The sequence below is a fragment of the Ranitomeya variabilis genome, chromosome 5 (assembly GCF_051348905.1).
Source record: "Ranitomeya variabilis isolate aRanVar5 chromosome 5, aRanVar5.hap1, whole genome shotgun sequence".
Taxonomy (NCBI): domain Eukaryota; kingdom Metazoa; phylum Chordata; class Amphibia; order Anura; family Dendrobatidae; genus Ranitomeya; species Ranitomeya variabilis.
In genome coordinates, this window is record NC_135236.1 from 333,286,666 (window position 1) to 333,306,753 (window position 20,088).

General features: G+C 45.5%; 1 protein-coding gene across 4 annotated transcripts in view; it reads right to left on the reverse strand.

Annotated features, from left to right (window-relative positions):
• Positions 1-420: 420 nt before the first annotated feature.
• RELN (reelin) overlaps positions 421-20,088 on the reverse strand; it is a 1,394,857-nt gene continuing 1,375,189 nt past the window's right edge. For all 4 annotated transcript variants that reach the window (XM_077264737.1, XM_077264736.1, XM_077264735.1 and 1 more), the window contains exon 64: positions 421-1,805. In XM_077264737.1, the coding sequence (XP_077120852.1) occupies positions 1,709-1,805 (97 nt within the window). In that variant the 3' untranslated portion in view covers positions 421-1,708. The remainder of the gene's footprint in view (positions 1,806-20,088) is intronic.

Sequence of the window (20,088 nt, forward strand, 5' to 3'; positions counted from 1 at the left end):
TTACAGTCATGAATATGCGGCTCCACCTCACCATAGGGGTGGGGCGAGCGCTGCTGGAGAGAAGAAATGAATGGCGGCTTCAGCACCCAAAGCAGGGGACAGCGCTTACTTTAGCACTGTCTCCTGCACGGTCTGTGTGGTACCCAGTCGGCACACGGCTGCCGCACGTGTGCCACACTGATGTGCCACGTGAGCTCACGGACACACGGATAACTCCGGTACCGATTTTTCCGGTACCGGAATTATCTGGACGTGTGGGACAGGCCTAAAAAGGCATTGTTTCTCACTGGAGCCAGTAGATTGGCACTTGCCATACAGTGTAATATTTCTGGTACTGTTTCTGGCCTGAATGCTTTCTCTGATTGAATAAAAGACAAATTGTTTCATAAAAAAACAGGAAGTAAATGATACAAAAGGAAGAAACATTCAGAACAGTTTATTTCTGTATTAACATTAACAGAACAGAGAATGATATTTTCTATCAATATGCAAAGAGGGCCATGGTATATATAAATTAAAGTAGATGAAACAAGAGGGCACATAGTCAACATTCCAACTGTATTTAAAATCTGCAAACATTTCTAGGTGCTTCGGTTTTTTTGGGTGGGGAAAGAGATTGGGGTCACTATGCTGCGATTACTGCGGACATACCGTATATAAAATGAGATTGACATACAGATCAGAAACACAAACAACTTGACTATATCACTGGTATAGCATGTCTGCATATACCACCCATTTTAAACATTGCTTGTATTTTTATTTGGACTGGAAAAGTCTAAAATAATTTTTATTCTGTATGATTCATAATGAACGTGGCCATGTCATTGTTGCTGGTGGTAGCTATATTAGCAGAGGATACATAAAACCACAGTAGGGACATATTACAGATAGAAAACAAAACACATCCACAGGCTACTAACCACTCTAATGCCACGGACACCACTATGCGGCTACTTTGGAGTTTATTGGCCTTTAAAACTAATAACAATGTCACTGTCTATAATGGAATGCTGAGGCATCTGTTAAGGATATAGTCACAATTCTAATAGGGAAACGGTCAAGATCACATATCCATATTTGTATTAACATTTCACTTATAATGCATTGCCAGATGTATGTTGCCATGAATTGATCTTTGAATGTTAGAAGATATATCTGGAGATACATTTTCAAGTTTGATAACAGCCATTGGGACAGGAATCACACGGAACATAGTACAGTAGATAATGCGAGAGATGCCAGCATGTCATTTTTAAGAAGAAGATATAAAGGACAAAAACATGATAATTTAATTTTATAAAATATGATACATAGATGAAATACAGTGCACTTAATATCTAAGTGTCAACATTTTGTTAAATACTGTAAATATTCAGCCTTTCCGTATGTTCCAACAAGTCCTTGTGCTTAATGATGATTTCATGTTAAACAGATTATATTGCTTAACTGAAATGCTTCCATAAACTGTTACAAAGATCACCAACTGTCACAAATACATCAACATTATAACAATTACTGATGAGAAAAGAAGTTACTTCTCATTAGTTCACAGTGCGAAAAGTGGAGTATGGTCAGTCTTAAAGGAGGTTCTTAGTTATTTAAGCCAACTGCAGGAATGTTTTGAATCTTGACGCAGTCTTGAGATCGGACACAATGAAAAGCAAACACTTCACATGATGGCAGGAATTTTACATATTTCACTTCTTTATGGGTAATGTCTCAGAGCCCTCCTTCGTCTGTTGTAGAAATGCCTGAGCCCATGTTGTCGTGAAAAATTCATCATGTAATTTTGTTTACGAGTGCTGCAAAAAAGAATTCAGAACATAAAGTAATTAATAGGTGCTGAAGAGAATGTGAGCAAGCACAGTACAAGCTGTACTTCGTAAAATAAGTAATGCATACAAGTATTTGTCTTTTGTGAGTCTATCTAATTTGAATTGTGATGAACCACCAAAGGAAATGATAGGGGGTTAATTTTTCAAATTTTAAGACGGATTGAGAAAAGAGGAAGAAAAAGCGGTCGATGTGTGATCACGAATATGAAAATTGCTCATCAGTAGTCACATGACGATAGCCAGTACTGTAAAAAATCTTAAAGGGAATCTGCCCACAGGTTTTTCCTATGTAATCCCTGGTTCCAGTGATGTGTCGCTTACTTGGCCGTGTTGTGTTTCAATACAATCATTGTTTTATCAACAAGAGATTATCACTACAGGTCAAGCTGGCCTCGTGCCTCCTAGTCCAACCACTCCCACACCACTGATTAGCAGCTCTCTATCAATATACTGTGTACAGAAGAAGCTGCCAATCAGTGGTGGGGGTGGGGTTATACAGGGTTCCACATTCCAAGCTCTGCTAGATCTGCAGCAGAGAAAACTGATTGCATCGCAACTGCTGCACCCAGTAAGCTAGGTAAACTAGGTCATACATCATTGGAATCAGGGTGTCTGTACCTACATCATGCTGCTGTCATATTACATAGCAAACACCTGCTGACAGATTTCCTTTAATAGTCTTTACTCTATACACTGTTAGGATTACTCATTAGAGATGAGCGAGCGTGCTAACCAACAGGTCATGCATGTGTTGCAGCTGATGAACAGCCACGAGACATGCAGCCGCAGAAACTCGAGCATTTTTAACAAGCATGCCGAAAATTCTCAATTAAGACACAAGCATGCTCAGATAACACCTTATCTGAGCCAGCTTGCTCAATCCACATGTAACATTACATCGCTTATTTTCTTCATGGCCTGGAAAGCACTAAGAGACATAAGAGTAAATGCTGGAAAAGTAAAAATCCTCAAGTTAAAGCTGAAGTGTTAATTTAGTTCGAATGAAGACTCCAAAAGGCAACAACTGACAGTGGCCAAATCAAAGTCATGTGTCTGTGTAGTTCACCATTGGTTTTAAAGCATCTCTTTCATTATGGTTTTACAGAAATGATAGTCCAGCTTACAATTAACACTATCATTTAATAGAATATTTAGGGGTAGCACGAGAGTGTTAGGGTATGTGTCCACCTTCAGGATGGCCGGCGGTATTTACGGAGCGGCAAACCCGCTCCGCCCTAAGCTCCGCCCCCTTCTGTGACGCGATGATGCCGGATGTGTTCATTGCACACATCCGGCATTATCGCGCCCCACACATAGGGCCCAATGTTTTACCTTGGGGGGGCGCAGCATCGCCTCAAGATAAACGGACATGCTGCGATCTAAAAAGACGCGCAGCATGTCCGGAATCGCAGGGCCTCCGGGTGCGTGTTACCATGCATAGTGGAGACGGGATTTCATAAAATCCCCTCCACTATGCTGTAACATCTGGACGCTGCGGGTTTGACGCTGCGGCTCTGTGCAGCGTCAAACACACAGCGTTTTCTGCACATGGAAAACATACCCTTAGAGGTTTGGAGCAAACATGCAGCTTTGGTCAGAAAATCATCTCTTAAATGTAAACATACCTGGGATAAACATATGTGTATCTTAAGATAAAGAATATAAGGCCAAAAATGTAAGAACAGACTAAATGGACCAGGTTGTCTATTTCTGCTGCTAAATCTTTGTTTCTACGAGATATATATAAATCCATGTTTACTTTGTGCCCCCTAGTGGCAGCACAGTGGCACCAACATGTATTTGCAGTATTTAAATAAATAAGGCTGCTTTCACTGTCGCAGTGCGTCGGGCCGACGTACCGACGCATGCTGTGAAATAAATGCCCGATGTGGGCAGCGGAAGCAGTCTGCCCCATTGTAAGGTCCGGGGCGGAGTTTCGGCTGCGCATGCGCGGTCAAAAATGGCAGACACGACGCGCAAAAAAACATTACATGCAACTTTTTTTGTGCCGACGGTCCATCAAAACACGACGCAACCGTCGCACGACGGTTGCGATGTGTGGCAATACGTCGCAATGCGTCGGTAATGTAAGTCTATGGGGAAAACGACGCATTGCGACGTATTGCAAGCGACGCTAGTGTGAAAGTAGCCTAAGGCTACTTTCACACTAGCGTTAACTGCAATCCGTCACAATGCGTCGTTTTGCAGAAAAAAACGCATCCTGCAAAAGTGCTTGCAGGATGCGTTTTTTCTCCATTGACTAACATTAGCGACTAGTGTTGAGCGATACCGTCCGATACTTGAAAGTATCGGTATCGGAAAGTATCGGCCGATACCGGCAAAGTATCGGATCTCGCCGATACCGATACCTGATACCAATACAAGTCAATGGGACTCAAGTATTGGAAGGTATCCCTGATGGTTCCCAGGGTCTGAAGGAGAGGAAACTCTCCTTCAGGCCCTGGGATACATATGAATGTGTAAAATAAAGAATTAAAATAAAAAATATTGATATACTCACCTCTCCGACGCAGCCTGGACCTTACCGCTGTGAACCGGCAGCCTTCTTTGCTTAAAATGAGCGCGTTCAGTACCTTCCATGACGTCACGGCTTCTGATTGGTCGCGTGCCGCTCATGTGACCGCCACGCGACCAATCAGAAGCCGTGACGTCATCCCTCAGGTCCTAAATTCCTAGAAGGGAATTTAGGACCTGAGGGATGACGTCGCGGCTTGTGATTGGTCGCGTGGCGGTCACATGAGCGGCACGCGACCAATCAGAAGCCGTGACGTCATGGAAGGTGCTGAACGCGCTCATTTTAAGCAAAGCAGGCTGCCGGTTACTACCAGGGCGCGTCAGAGGGTGAGTATATCCCTATTTTTTATTTTAATTCTTTATTTTTTACATGGATATGGATCCCAGGGCCTGAAGGAGAGTTTCCTCTCCTTCAGACCCTGGGAACCATACACTGGGAACTTCCGATTCCCGATACCACAAAAGTATCGGATCTCGGTATCGGAATTCCGATACCGCAAGTATCGGCCGATACCCGATACTTGCGGTATCGGAATGCTCAACACTATTAGCGACGCATTGCGACGGATTGCCACACGTCGCAACCGTCGTGAGACGGTTGCGCCGTGTTGTGGCGGTCCGCCGGGAGCAAAAAACGTTACATGTAACGTTTTTTGCTCCCGACGGTCTGCTTTTTCCGACCGCGCATGCGTGGCCGGAACTCCGCCCCCACCTCCCCGCACCTCACAATGGGGCAGCGGATGCGCTGGAAAAATGCATCCGCTGCCGTTGTGCGGCGGAGACAACGCTAGCGTCGGTAACCTCGGCCCGACGCACTGCGACGGGCCGAGCCCGACGCTAGTGTGAAAGTAGCCTTAGCAGTTGAAAACTACAGCTGAGCATGGCTACCTGCTGCTACTGCACCCTGCTCCATTTGCATGTCTGATGCTCTTAAACTATGTCTGGGGGCCCATGGCGCTGAGAACAGCTAATCAGTGGCGCTGGGAGTTTGACCCCACTGATATATTTTATATCAATTCTAAGATCATCAATATCATTATAGCACAGTAGATCAACCCTTTAAGTGGTGATTGGTCTGGGTTGGCTCAGTGCAGATGACCACAAATTCTCTCATCCGAGATAATTGGGCTGATTATGCAAATCACAATCTGGTCAAACCCAGATCAGAATATAATCAGAGTTTAATCATAGTGCGATCCAATTCTCTTGGCAGTGAAGAAGATAGAGAAAAAATGTCTCCATCTCTTCCATTCGGTGGAAATTAGACTGAACTCAGATGTCATACGAGTGCAGTCCAATGTTTCCCACAAACTCATATAGAATGCTGTAGACAAACCCCGAAAAGCGGTGGTCGTATCTTATATCGGCCAAACCTGGTGACAGGTTCCCTTTAAATATTGCTATGAGGCACTCTGATTTTCAGCGACTGTGGCTTTGAAGCCCTTGATAACTTACACACTATTCCCTCACTAGATGGGCTGCAGTTATTGTCAATAGCCACTACACAGTGAATGGAGCCATGCTTTTTGGGTCACTAAAAACAGCTGGTCATTACTGAAAACAGTTGATTGGCAGGGGTGCCAGATGTCAGACCCCACCTATTGTATATTGATGACTTATTCTAAGGAAAGGTAATTAAAAGCATAATATCCTGTCCCCCAAAAGGACTAAAAAATACACTAAAAATTAAAAAATGCTAAAAAATATGAAACAAAAAGCACAAAAATTTGAATCACCATCTTTTCTTCCATTGAAAATAAAGATAAAATAAAGATACTTAAAAATACACGCATTTGGTATCAGTGTCCATAAAAGTCCGATCTATCAAAATATACATTTATATTATAAATATATAACGTTACGGGTCTTGTAAAATGGCAACAAAATTAAAACAATTTTTTCTTTCTTGCAAAAGTTTACATTTTTATTTCACCACTAAAATAATAAAATAAAAACCGTACAAGTTTGGTATTGCTGTAATTGCACTGACCTACACCATCCGGTCATGGTCATGGTTAGGTCATGTTTACCACAAAATATGTGCTGTCAAAAACAATTCCCAAAAACCAATGTCAGAATGGTATTTTGTTTTTCCGCAATTTCACAGCACTTGGAATTTTTTTTCCAGTTTCCCAATATACTATTTGGTAAAATGAATGGCGTCATTCAAAAGTAGATCTTGTCTTGCGAAAAGTAAAAACAAGTCCTTATACATCTAAGTGGATGGAAAAATAAGGCCGGGGTCACACTAAGGGCTCATTTCCACTGGCAAGAGACAAATCGGTCCGTAATCTGGACCGAAAAAAGGGATGTAGCGTATGCGATTGTCATGCGAGTGTAATGCGAGTGCAATGCGATTATTAATCGCACCATCCATTTTACATCCGTATGACATCCGTATGCAATCCGTTTTTTTTCTCTGCAACTATTTTTATTCAGTCATTTACAGGACCATGGACAGTGTTCTAGGCCACAGAATGGTGATGTATCCTTTAAAAACGGACGGAATACGGATGGTCTGTATTCCATCCGTTTTTTTCCTCGCACCCATTGACTTGCATTGGCGAGTCTCGTCCGAGACTCGCAGCAAATCGCAGCATGCTGCGATTTTTTTCTCAGTCCGATTTCGGCTGAGAAAAAAATCGCAAATGAAAAGACACCTATTGAATAACATTGGTCCGAGTGCAATCCGATTTTTTATCGGATTGCACTCGTCCGTTTTCCTCGCCAGTGGAAATGAGCCCTTAGGGTATGTGTCCACGGTCAGGTTTGCTTCAGGCTTTGGTCAGGATTTTATGCAGGTAAAATCCTGACCAAAAATGCACCTGAGGTCACTGGCAGGTCACCTGCGGTGTTCCTGTGTGTTTTGCTCATTGTAGCAACATGCTGCGTTCTGAAAAAACGCACCGCATGTGCGTTTTTGCGGGAAAAACGCATGCGTTTTTTAATGCACAGTGGAGACGGGATTTCATAAAATCCCCTCCACTATGCTGTAACATCTGGACGCTGCGTTTTTGACGCTGCAGCTCAGCGCTGCGTCAAAAACGCACCCTAAGGGTATGTGTCCACGTTCAGGAAACGCTGCGTGTTTGACGCTGCGTGGGGCCGCAGCGTCATACACGCAGCGTCCAGATGTTCCAGCATAGTGGAGGGGATTTTATGAAATCCCATCTCCACTATGCATGGTAACACGTACCCGTCGGCCCTGTGATTCCGGACATGCTGCTCGTCTTTTAAGATCGCAGCATGTCCGCTTACCTTACGGCGCCACTGCGCCGCTGCAAGGAATAACACAGGGCCCTATGCGTGGGGTGCGATGATCCCGGATGTGTGCAATGAACACATCCGGCATCATCGCGTCCCAGAAGAGGGCGGGGCTTAGCCCCGAGCGGGTTTGCCGCTCCGACGAAACCGCCGGCCATTCTGATCGTGGACACGTACCCTTAACCTATGGAAAATCGGTCCGAGTATCCCTGCCGAGAGTCGCACAAGTGTTCTCCATATGGTCATCCTTGTGTAATGCGTTTGCAATGTGATGATGCGATTTTCTCGCACCTATGTATCGGTATGACATCCGTATGGCTTTACGTGTCTCACTGCTTTTCCCCATTGAATTTAATGGCTCAATAGGCCTGAAATGAGGAAAATGAGTGTGTATTTGTCACAAGCTAGACAAATGGTCTGTGTGACTTCCGAGTTTTTCTGGCACCCATAGACTTGCATTGGCGAGTCTCAGACGATATACGCGTAAATAGCAGCATGCTGCGATTTCACTCGCACGCTGCATACGCCCTATAAAAAAATGGTGATGTGAGCTGCCCCATAGATTAACACTGGTCTGAGTGCTAAGCAATGTTTTCTCGCATAGCACTCGTCCGTATTCTACGCTAGTGTGATCCTGGCCTAAAACAAATTATGGTCTTGGAAGAAGGGGAAGAAAAAAATGTAAATGCAAAAGTGAAAATTGGCCATGTCGGAAAGGGGTTAACATTATCCGCCATTTAGTTGATACTAAAGTAAGTCAGGTACATGGTTCTGGATAAGGAGGATTTGTACACTGGGTGTAGCCTCGATAACACTGCTCCATTTCTGAGTTGCCCTGATGTCACCGCTACCTTCATACATATAAGAGGCAGGCAGGGAAACACTTACCTTACTCTAGTGTAGGACCAAGGAAAGCAAATAATGAAATATAACACAAGTTAGAAAATGGCTTTCTATGCATGCAGCACTGTGATTACTCATAAAAGACGGATGAGGATTAGCGGCAATAAACGACTTTTCATCGCTTATAAAAAGAGAAATTAGAGACATTACTATTGTTGCAAACATTCATAATACTTGGTACATATGCCATGCAGTATTTGCTCACAAAACAAGAGATGTACTGAACATTCATGATTTAATGACAAATGTCTGGAGGTGACAGTGAGACTTCATTTTAGTTTATATTAAATCTGTGACAACACAAAAAAATACTTAGCGCACACTATGCAGTCAGCCATATGTAAGTAAAGATCTTAAAGAGAATAAAGTGTAAATTATTAGAACTGTCTGGAATCTGAGCAGTATCACAGTATAGGAAAGTCGTGATCTTCCCCAGCGGAGAGCAAGATCTACACACACATACTACACATATTTGGGTGTGCAAATAGTAAGACAACAACGTTTTCACTCCGTTATGGCTCTAATTGCAGTAACTCCAGATGCACATGCAGACATTGGGTGACTTTTTTCCTTTTGGTGCAGCAGACAAAAGAGTGTGTTTTTAGGGAGCAGATAATAGGATGATGTGCAAAGAATACACGCAGGCAGTTCCAGCAATTTACAAGTGCATATACACAGATAGCGGTAGCATCTAAAAAGACCTTGTCTGCACATGGCATCGCGGCAGCCTTTTGACCAGAATACTGCGTCAGGATATATAAAGGGGGAGCAAACTAGTGTTAACCATTCAAAACAGCATTACTTTGTAGAGGTATCAAGGATCGTCTATATTGTGAAGAATGAGATATCAGATTTACCCAAGACTGGTTATTGGTAATTAGAATATAAAAAGACATGATTATACAATATATATGTTGGAAAAAGAAGAACAAATATTGGTGCCATACATGAATCAGAAAATGTCCTATTCAAGTCAAGTTTCCGTGTTATTTTTAAAAGAATCTGTCAGCAGGGTTCTCCTACAGCTGCCTGAAGTAGGGACAGAGGGGATTTGATGTTTCGCCCCCGGGTACATTTCGCCCCCACCTGTTCGCCCCCGGTTGTCCTTATGGTTCATGAATTCCCGTCCGTCATCAATCCACATGCCACAAAAGTACTGTACAGAGTGCTGCACTTTTGTAACATGTTAAATCAACTATTTCCATCTGACGTCACGGGGAACCGCTAGACTGCACTCCGTGACCCAAGGAGCTGCAGCTGCGACAGGTAAGTATTCTCCTGGGGGCCAGATGCTGGGGACGAAATGTATCCGGGGGCAAAACATCCTATAACCGGCACAGAGACCCTGATTCTAACGCTGGGTTTCTTGCAGTAGTTTGGACAAAACACTCTTTTATCCCTTAGGGCTCCTCTACTTCAGCCAACAGCCATTTCAGCCATCTCTTCCCATACACAGGAGCGCTCATTTCGCCGAGCGCTTCTATGTTCTCTGTGAGGTAGCTAACAATTCTGCTGGTGGCTTACCTCTGGGAAAACAATGAAATCAGCAAAATGAAATCAGACATGCTGGATTGACATCTCCCACAACAATCCACTGCACCTCCATACACATTAGGGTGTTGGCCTCAAACCTGCCAATAGCAGCGGGTTCGGCTGGCATCAGTCTATGGCCTTTACACTGGACAGTCTTAAAATGCTCCAGATTTATTGTTGTGGTTCATGCTGCTTTGTCTAATTTTAAGACTGACCAGTCTGAACTTATGGCACCTATTAGTTGGCTTTCTTGGTACATAGTGTTGCACATTAGACCAAACCCCCTTGTCAGTCAAGAAGCAGAAGGCATCTAAACTACATAAGAAATATGGTGCAAGTCATGAAAGACACTTTTATGGCACAGTCAGAATTCTGGTGCACTTGGCTTCATGAAAACGCCCCTATATTTATCAGGATATAAAGTAAGAGTCACTCCCCAGCACACAGCGGTCACAGACCGCTCCTGCCAGGGATTCAGATGCCTCTGCAGACATCACGACCATAGAGCGGAGGCTTCTTTTCCTCTTCACTTTGTAGATGGGGCAGGACTTTCAAGGTCATTCTGATTGGCAGCCAGATCCTCGCTGCCTAACTGGGGAAACCGGCTGTCAATCAGAATGACCTCGGAAGTTACACCCCCTGGCATCAGCAGAGGCTTCTGAATCGCTGGTAGGAGCGTCTGTGACCGCTCTGTGCCGGTAAAGAACAGCGCCGTGCACAACAGGCAGGTAAGTTGCAATTATCTGCCTGTTAGTGCTTAGATAAATTTTTTGTTTTTTTATAAAGTCCCACACACCCACTTTAACAATTCCATGATGCAGATGCTAATTGCCCCATGTTTGACGAAAATTTCTTCCCAAATCTGTATATCGCAGTCAGTTTCTACACATAATCCGCATCTCCTGGCAGAAAATGCAGGTGCGGATTTGATGCTTTTTTATGTGGATTTTGTGCATTTTTGTTGCGGATTTGATGTGGATTTCATGTGTAACACCTGCACTGGGAACTGTCAGGACAGCTACTGGTATACTGGGATTTACAGACACTAAGAAGAGCTTTGCAGCTGCTGTTATACAGGGACCTACAGACATTAGCAGATTTTCCTCTGAGCTGCAGTGGACTACAATTCCCAAGGACCCTTGGACTACAATTCCCAGGGATCCTTGTTTCAGTCAGATGACACAGCCTGGATTGGATGAGGAGGGACTTGGAGGGAGGAGCTGGGCAGAAAGTGAAAGCAAGAATTCAGAGAAAGAAAAGAGCGTGGCAACTTGCTGTGAGAGACTGAGCACGGTGGATTTGCATCCCTCTACGCTGCAGGGTTGCTGTCCCCTCAGATATACCTGCGCTGCTGGAGAGAGCGGCTTTGTTTTACCCTCTGGAGCAAGTTGCATCAAGAACTTGGAGAGTTCTGCCGGCACTCCCACCGTATAAAGGACTGAATCCAGCCGCCCTCAGCTGGTGTCCAGAGAATCATCCGACCGTTGGAGACACGCAGTGAGTGCCCTTCTGAGACTTGTGGTCCTACCAGCGCTATTTACAGTGAGTACATTACAGCCCAGACTATTGCCATTGATATTCGTCTAAGTGCACCAACTGTTCAAATTTGCACGGCAACTGGGCCCCAACGTTTGGACTGAGTTAAACTAGAAGAAACAAAAAACCCTGCTACATTATACTTGCAGGGTTGAAATAGAATTAGAGTGTGATGTGTATATGACTTTGACAGAGCACAGTTACTTGCATTGCATGTTATTCTTTTAAATCCATCTCATTTATGCTGCATAGCAATAAACCTGTTAAACTGTTTTACTCCTGATCCCTGTGAGTGTGTACTGAGTGTGGCAGGGGCTTCCCGAGTCAGACCCTGGCAGAAGATAATAGTCCTTCTGCAGTCCCAGAGAGAACTCCAATCAAGATTTGGGTGGAGGCACTGCGCCCTGGAGAGGTGAGACCCCCATAACACCCAGCGTACCGTGGTAGCCCTAAAGGGATGTTACACATGCGTTTTTTTACCACTGTGGATTTCTATAATGGAAGGGTGCAGAAACGCTGCAGATCCGCACAAAAGAAGTGACATGCTACTTCTTTTGATCCGCAGCGTTTTTCATGCGGAATTTTCCGCACCATTAGCACAGCATTTTTTTTTCCTATTGATTTACATTGTATTGTAAATCCCTATGCGGATCTGCAGCATTTCTGCGTGGAAAAAAACGCTGCGGATCCGCACTAAATCCGCATCGTGTGCACACAGCCTTACAGGCAATCAATGGTCAGTACATGAAAGCAAGGCCGGGGTCACACTAGCAATGAATACGGACGAGTGGTATGCGATAAAACATCACATAGCCAGTATTCATCTATGGGGCAGCTCACATCACCGTTTTTTTGCTCGGCCGTATTATACGTGTGAGTGAAATCGCAGCAACGAGTCTCGGCTCACTCGCACCGATATAAGCCTATGGGTGCGAGCAGTGGCGTAACTACAAAGTTATGGGCCCCGGTGCGAACTTCCAAATGGGGCCCCCCCCCCACCTTCCCCTAGATACGCCTCGGACTGTTGCAGGAATCTCCTGCACTGCAACATGGTGTTGGGTGCCAGCACAGCCCGCACAGTGGTATATCCAGCACAGCCCGCACAGTGGTATATCCAGCACAGCCCGCACAGTGGTATATCCAGCACAGCCCGCACAGTGGTATATCTAGCACAGCCCGCACAGTGGTATATCCAGCACAGCCCGCACAGTGGTATATAGAGCACAGCCCGCACAGTGGTATATAGAGCACAGCCCGCACAGTGGTATATCCAGCACAGCCCACACAGTGGTATATCCAGCACAGCCCGCACAGTGGTCTATACAGCACAGCCCGCACAGTGGTCTATCCAGCACAGCCCGCACAGGGATATATACAGCAGAGCCCGCACAGGGGTATATAGAGCACAGCCCGCACAGGGGTATATAGAGCACAGCCCGCACAGGGGTACATAGAGCACAGCCCGCACAGGGGTATATAGAGCACAGCCCGCACAGGGGTATATACAGCACAGCCAGCACAGGGGTATATAGAGCACAGCCCGCACAGGGATATATACAGCACAGCCAGCACAGGGATATATACAGCACAGCCAGCACAGGGGTATATAGAGCACAGCCCGCACAGGGGTATATAGAGCACAGCCCGCACAGGGATATATACAGCACAGCCAGCACAGGGGTATATAGAGCACAGCCCGCACAGGGGTATATAGAGCACAGCCCGCACAGGGATATATACAGCACAGCCAGCACAGGGATATATACAGCACAGCCCGCACAGGGATATATACAGCACAGCCCGCACAGGGATATATACAGCACAGCCCGCACAGGGATATATACAGCACAGCCCGCACAGGGGTATATAGAGCACAGCCCACACAGGGATATATACAGCAGAGCCCGCACAGGGGTATATAGAGCACAGCCCGCACAGGGGTATATAGAGCACAGCCCGCACAGGGGTATATAGAGCACAGCCCGCACAGGGGTATATGGAGCAGAGCCCGCACAGGGGTATATACAGCACAGCCAGCACAGGGGTATATAGAGCACAGCCCGCACAGGGATATATACAGCACAGCCAGCACAGGGATATATACAGCACAGCCAGCACAGGGGTATATAGAGCACAGCCCGCACAGGGATATATACAGCACAGCCAGCACAGGGGTATATAGAGCACAGCCCACATCTCATCTCTCCCCCCCCCCCCCCGATAATGGCCCCACAGTCCAGTTAAAAAGAAAAAAAAAACAAAAAACAAACTCTCCTCACCTTTCCTTTTGCCCGCGCTGCTCCCGGCGGCTGCAGTCTGCCCAGGACACAGCAGGTGCGCGATGATATGACGTCATCGCGCACCCGCAGTGTACTGTCAGAGGCAGAGCGGGGAATGATGGGAGAGGAAGCGTCAGGTGACGCTCTCTCCTCCATCATTGCATTGAACTGTACCGGTGTCATAGACGCCGGTATAGTTAAATGCGGCGGCGGCACTGGCGGGGGGCGGGGGGGAACAGTGCAGCGGGCGGCCCACTACTGGCACCGGCTCTTCTGGCATTTGCCATTAGTGCCCGATGGCCAGTCCGGCCCCGCAGGTCAGGGGCCGGCCCTGGGCCCCTGACCTGCGGGGCCCGGTCACAATGGCGACCGCTGCGACCGCGGTAGTTACGCCCCTGGGTGCGAGTGAGACAACGCACATCACTCAGATATCATCCAAGTGATGTGCGTTATATGCTGACCCTGGCAATGGAGGAGACGGAGAAATTAATTTCTCTGACTCCTCCGCAGCTGTGCGAGAGGCTGGGAGCACAGAAGCATGAGGCCTGTTTCACACGTCAGTGCCAGATGCTGTCCATGTGCCGTGCAGGAGACAGCGCTACAGTAAGCGCTGTCCCCTGCTTTGGGTGCTGAAGCCGGAATTCATTCCTTCTTCCCAGCAGCGTTTGCTGGAGAGAAGGAATGAAAAATCATTGTTTTTGTTGTTTTTTTGTGGTTAAAATAAAGTTCTCGGTAACCTCCCCCTCCCACCCCCTGTGCGCCCGCCCGCTGGAAATAAAATACTCACCCCTATGGGAGGTGGAGCCGCATATTCATCCCTGTAATGAGCGGCACCACGTGACCGCTCATACAGGACAAGCTGCGACGCTGAGAGGAAGCATTGAGGGAGCTGGGTGAGTATTTTATTTCCAGCGGGCGGGCGCACAGGGGGTGGGAGGGGGGAGGTTACCGGGAACTTTATTTTAACCACACAAAAAAACAAAAAAAACAATGATTTTTCATTCCTTCTCTCCAGTGAATGCTGCTGGGAAGAAGGAATGAATGGCCCAAATGAAGTAATCACAAGACCACTCAGTAATTGGCAGCACATGCAATAACCTTGCATCTTGTCAAAGACCAGGGCAGTGGTGTGAGTATGTGCACACGTAGAATAATCCACTGTGGATTTTTCCGCAGCGGTTTTGATAAATCCGCAGGGCAAAAACATCACGTTTTTCCTGCGGATTTATTGCGGATTTATCGCGGATTTGCCTCGGTTTTTGTGCGGATTCCACTGCGGTTTTACACCTGCGGTTTTCTATTATGGAGCAGGTGTAAAACCGCTGCGGATTCTGCACAAAGAATTGACATGCTGCGGAATGTAAACCGCTGTGTTTCCGTGCGTTTTTTTCCGCAGCATGGGCACAGCGTTTTCGGTTTCCCATAGGTTTACATTGTAATGTAAACTCATGGGAAACTGCTGCGAATCTGCAGCTGCGAATCCGCAGCAAAATCCGCATCGTGTGCACATAGCCTAAAGCTTCTTTTTTCATTTCAGCAGACAAGCCGGTGGAGTAAAAAAAAATCCTGAAAAAAATATTTAATGCATCCAAAAGTCTGACAAATGTAATAATTACCGTGTCTACAAGCCCACACGTGCTGGATTATTTTCACTACACACTAAAAGATTACTGTTTGAATTCAGACTTCTAACCATACGATGAGTGATGTATATTGCCACCTAGTGGTAATAGAAGGCAACTTTTTTCAGTGGTTTCTTTTGCTATAGTGGTGGGTGGTGGCTCTCACGGCGCCCAACACATCAGGTTTTCAGGATTTCCTTTGTATTGCACAAGTGAGAACCTGTGGCAGTTTCTGATGCCTTAATAATAAGTGTAGTGAAATTGCAAAGAAACTCAATTTAAATACCTGGCAAGATGATTCTCTGTGTCAACATGATTATGTTGATTCCAAACATGTATAGTTGTTTTTCTTTTGGTGGTGAAAAAAATGTCTGAAATTTGCAAATATTTTTTTTTCTGCGATGGAGCTAAATGAGGGTTTGTTTTTACTCCTTGAGCCAACATTTTTGTTGATACAATTTTGGGGTGCCTTTTGATTGCTTTATATTGCAATTTTGACATTATGAATTTTATTTCTTTTCACCTTGCTTTTTGATGTGTTTTTTATGCTAATTTTCAGCATCTTTTACAGTACCAGCAAAGCCTATAAGATTTCAGAAATGTCATACATACACATTGGGTTTTTGTGTGATCAGTATTTTGTGCTTTGCTGCGTTTTTTGGACATAGGGCATGTCACTTCTTTCAGTGCTTTTGCAGCGTTTTTTCAACCTTTTCCACCCATTGACTTGAATGGGTGGTGAAAAAACACTGCAAATACGCAGGTTGACTTTTCTTGCAATGTATTTGCTGCAGAAAAGTCAAGGACAGCCGGATGTGACATCACACTCGGCTCTGCTACATCTAGATGGCAGGCTGCATGATGCGTCCATACAGCCTGTCATCCAGCAGAGCGGACCCGAACCCCATTCACTTGAATAGGGGTCCGACAATACAGTGTTTGACGCGCTGTCATATGCATGACAGTGCGGCAATCACAGCTTCTGAACGGCAGGGAAATTATCACCGCCGGTCAGAGAGCCGCGGTTCCCACGCTGTCAGAAGACAGCTGGGAGCGCTCAGCTGTGATCGGAGGTGTAAACTCACCTCCGATCACTGGTGTCAGCTGATGGGACATCTGCTCCCATCATCTGACACCTACAGCCGCTAATTACAGTGACAGCAGGAGCTGGGGATGGGAGTTTTCATCTGCTGCTCCTGCGCTAGAAATAATAAAAAAAAAAAACGGTGTGGGTTTTCCCCTAGGACCACGTTCCCACCTTCAGTATTTAGTCAGTATTTTACATCAGAATTTCTAAGCCAAAGCCAGGAGAGGGTAAAAAATGCAGAAGTGGTGCATATGTTTTTATCATACTTTTCCTGTGATTGTTCCACTCCTGGTTTTGGCTTCCAAATACTGATGTAAAATACTGACCAAATACTGAAGGTGGGAACGTGGCCTATTTTTGATAACCAGCCAGACAAATCTCACAGCTGGGTGCTGCAACCCCCAGCTGTCAGCTTCAGCAAGGCTGCTTATCAAGAATAAAGGAGTCCTCACACTTTTTAAAAAATTATTTAAATTAATAATTTTAAAAAACGGCATGGGGCCCCCCCCATTTTTGACAACCAGCCTTGCTAAAGCTCACAGCCAGGGGCTTTTTATTCTCAGGCTGGTAAGGGGCCATGGATATGGGCCCTCCCAGCCTAAAAATAGCAGCCCGACGCTGCCCAGAAAAGGCGCATCTATTAGATGCGCCAATTCTGGCACTATGCCCGCCTCTTCCAACTTGCCCTGTAGGGTCGCAAGCGGGTTAATGAGGGGTTAATGTCACCTTCCTACTGAAAGGTGACGCTAAGCCGACTTAGTAATGGAGAGGTGTCAATAAGACACCTATCCATTACTAATCCTATAGTAATTAAAAGGTTAAATAAACACACATGCACACACATGCAGAAAAAAAGTATTTTTAATGAAATAAAACACTACACAGTTTTACCATTTTATTATTCTGCCATTCCAAGCGAAGCCATCGATCTTCTGAAATAAAAATAAAATAATAAACCAACAGTATACTCCCTGATCCGTCGCAGTCCAATATAACGAGTGTCCCACGCAGTATCTGGGGGAGATAAAGCTTAACACCGGGAGAGCTGCTAATGTGACCGCTCCCAGCTGTAAGCTAATGGGGAATGAAGGAGACGCAGCGGGCGCAGGCTCAGTAACTAGTGGTGACGTCACCGAGCCTGTGCTCCCTCACAGCCTGGCTGGAGGTAACCCTGGACCGTGGGAAAATGCCAGTGAAGAGGTTACCGCAGGTAATATATCTATCTATTCTATCCAGGGCCGGACTGAGCATCGGGCACTTCTGGCAAATGCCAGAAGGGCCGGTGCCTGCGGTGGGCCGCATCGTCAGCTGCATTGTTAACAGTGCAGATGTCATCGGGACGCCCACACTGTGCTAAAGCCTTTATACCTGCCTTTTGATATTCTTTTGCCCCACTTCCGTCTTATCTACATCCGCTTCTTCTCAGTGTGTGTTATTTAAGTGCCTCACTTCCGCCCCTGCCCCACTTCCCTCCTGCACAGTGTACTCTCTCAGCCACACTTCTGGTCTGCAATCACAGCATGATGTCATCTTCTCTGGCACCAGTGGTTTATTCAAACCAGGCTTGCTGACACCTCCTGCATCTTCAGTCTTCTGTCTCCCCTGCCTGGTGAGTGCTTGTGGCGCCTCCTCCCCCTGCTCCTTTACCAGTTATCTGTCATGTAGACACTTTTTTCAAAGTATTTCTATTCGTTGCATTGCAGTCCTCATTTCTCCTCACTCCTAGTTCCCTCCTGTTTGCCTTCATTTTCCATCATAATCGTTTGCTGCATTACATATTTTAGCCTGTGCTCTCCATTTTATTGCTGGTTTTTTTATTCTTCTCGTTTTTTCATCCTTAGCTTTATTTACCCCTCCTATTATATAATTATTTATTTTTTCTCTTTTTTTTCCTCACTTTCTATAACTAGTCCCTTCACTTGACTTTCTCAACTACTTTAATCCTTATGCGCCTTATAAATTACTCTTCTCTTCACCTTTACTGCTATTCCATGTTCATTTTAGTCCTTATCTTATTTGTTCCCACCTCCAGGTCATATCCCCATTTTTTTTTCCTTTTTCTTTTCCTTGTCTTCTATTTTTTTACTGCATCTTTTACTTAAGGTACCGTTACACTAAACGACTTACCAACGATCACGACCAGCGATACGACCTGGCAGTGATCGTTGGTAAGTCGTTGTGTGGTCGCTGGGGAGCTGTCACACAGACCGCTCTCTCCAGCGACCAACGATCAGGGGAACGACTTCGGCATCGTTGAAACTGTCTTCAACGATGCCGAAGTCCCCCTGCAGCACCCGGGTAACCAGGGTAAACATCGGGTTACTAAGTGCAGGGCCGCGCTTAGTAACCCGATATTTACCCTGGTTACCATTGTAAAAGTAAAAAAAACCCAAAAACAGTACATACTCACATTCTGATGTCTGTCACGTCCCCCGGCGTCCACAGGGTTACGCGCTGCTGCTCAGAGCTTCCTGCACTGAATGTGTCAGCGCCGGCAGTAAAGCAGAGCACAGCGGTGACGTCACCGCTGTGCTCTGCTTTACGGCCGGCGCTGACACAGTCAGCAGCGCGTAACCCTGTGGATGCCGGGGGACGTGACAGACATCAGAATGTGAGTATGTACTGTTTTTTTTTTTAAACTTTTATAATGGTAACCAGGGTAAATATCGGGTTACTAAGCGCGGCCCTGCGCTTAGTAACCCGATATTTACCCTGGTTACAATTGAACACATCGCTGGATCGGCGTCACACACGCCGATCCAGCGATGACAGCGGGTGATCAGCGACGAAATAAAGTTCTGGACTTCTAGCTCCGACCAGCGATATCACAGCAGGATCCAGATCGCTGCTGCGTGTCAAACACAACAAGATCGCTATCCAGGACGCTGCAACGTCACGGATCGTCGTCGTTCTCGCTGCAAACTCGCTTAGTGTGAAGGTACCTTTATTCTTTTTCTCTATGACTTATTTCCATTAATTTACTGATATATAACTATTATTAATTTGCAATGTTATTGATACCCCTCATGCGTTTAGAAACTTTTTCATATGCAGTATGTATTATTTATGTTTTATTTTTAATGTTTTTTATTCTATAATTTGTTCTCATTCTGCATGTATCCTGTTTTTTCGTGTGTATGTATGTATATGTGTATTTTGTAGGCTGTGAGCAAGGTCTGAGGACCGAAACATTGGCCAAAAATCTTGTACAGACACGTTTTTGCTGCACTCTTAACCCCTTATCCCCTGGAGCTTTTTTCGGTTTTGCATTTTCGTTTTTCGCTCCCCTCCTTCCCAGAGCCATAACTTTTTAATTTTTCCGTCAATATGGCCATGTGAGGGCTTATTTTTTGCGGGACAAGTTGTACGTTTGAACGACACCATTGGTTTTACCATGTCGTGTACTAGAAAATGGGGAAAAAAATTCCAAGTACGGTGAAATTTTATGAAAACTGTCGCCGAGCCGCTGGCTTATAAATAACAAAGTGTTA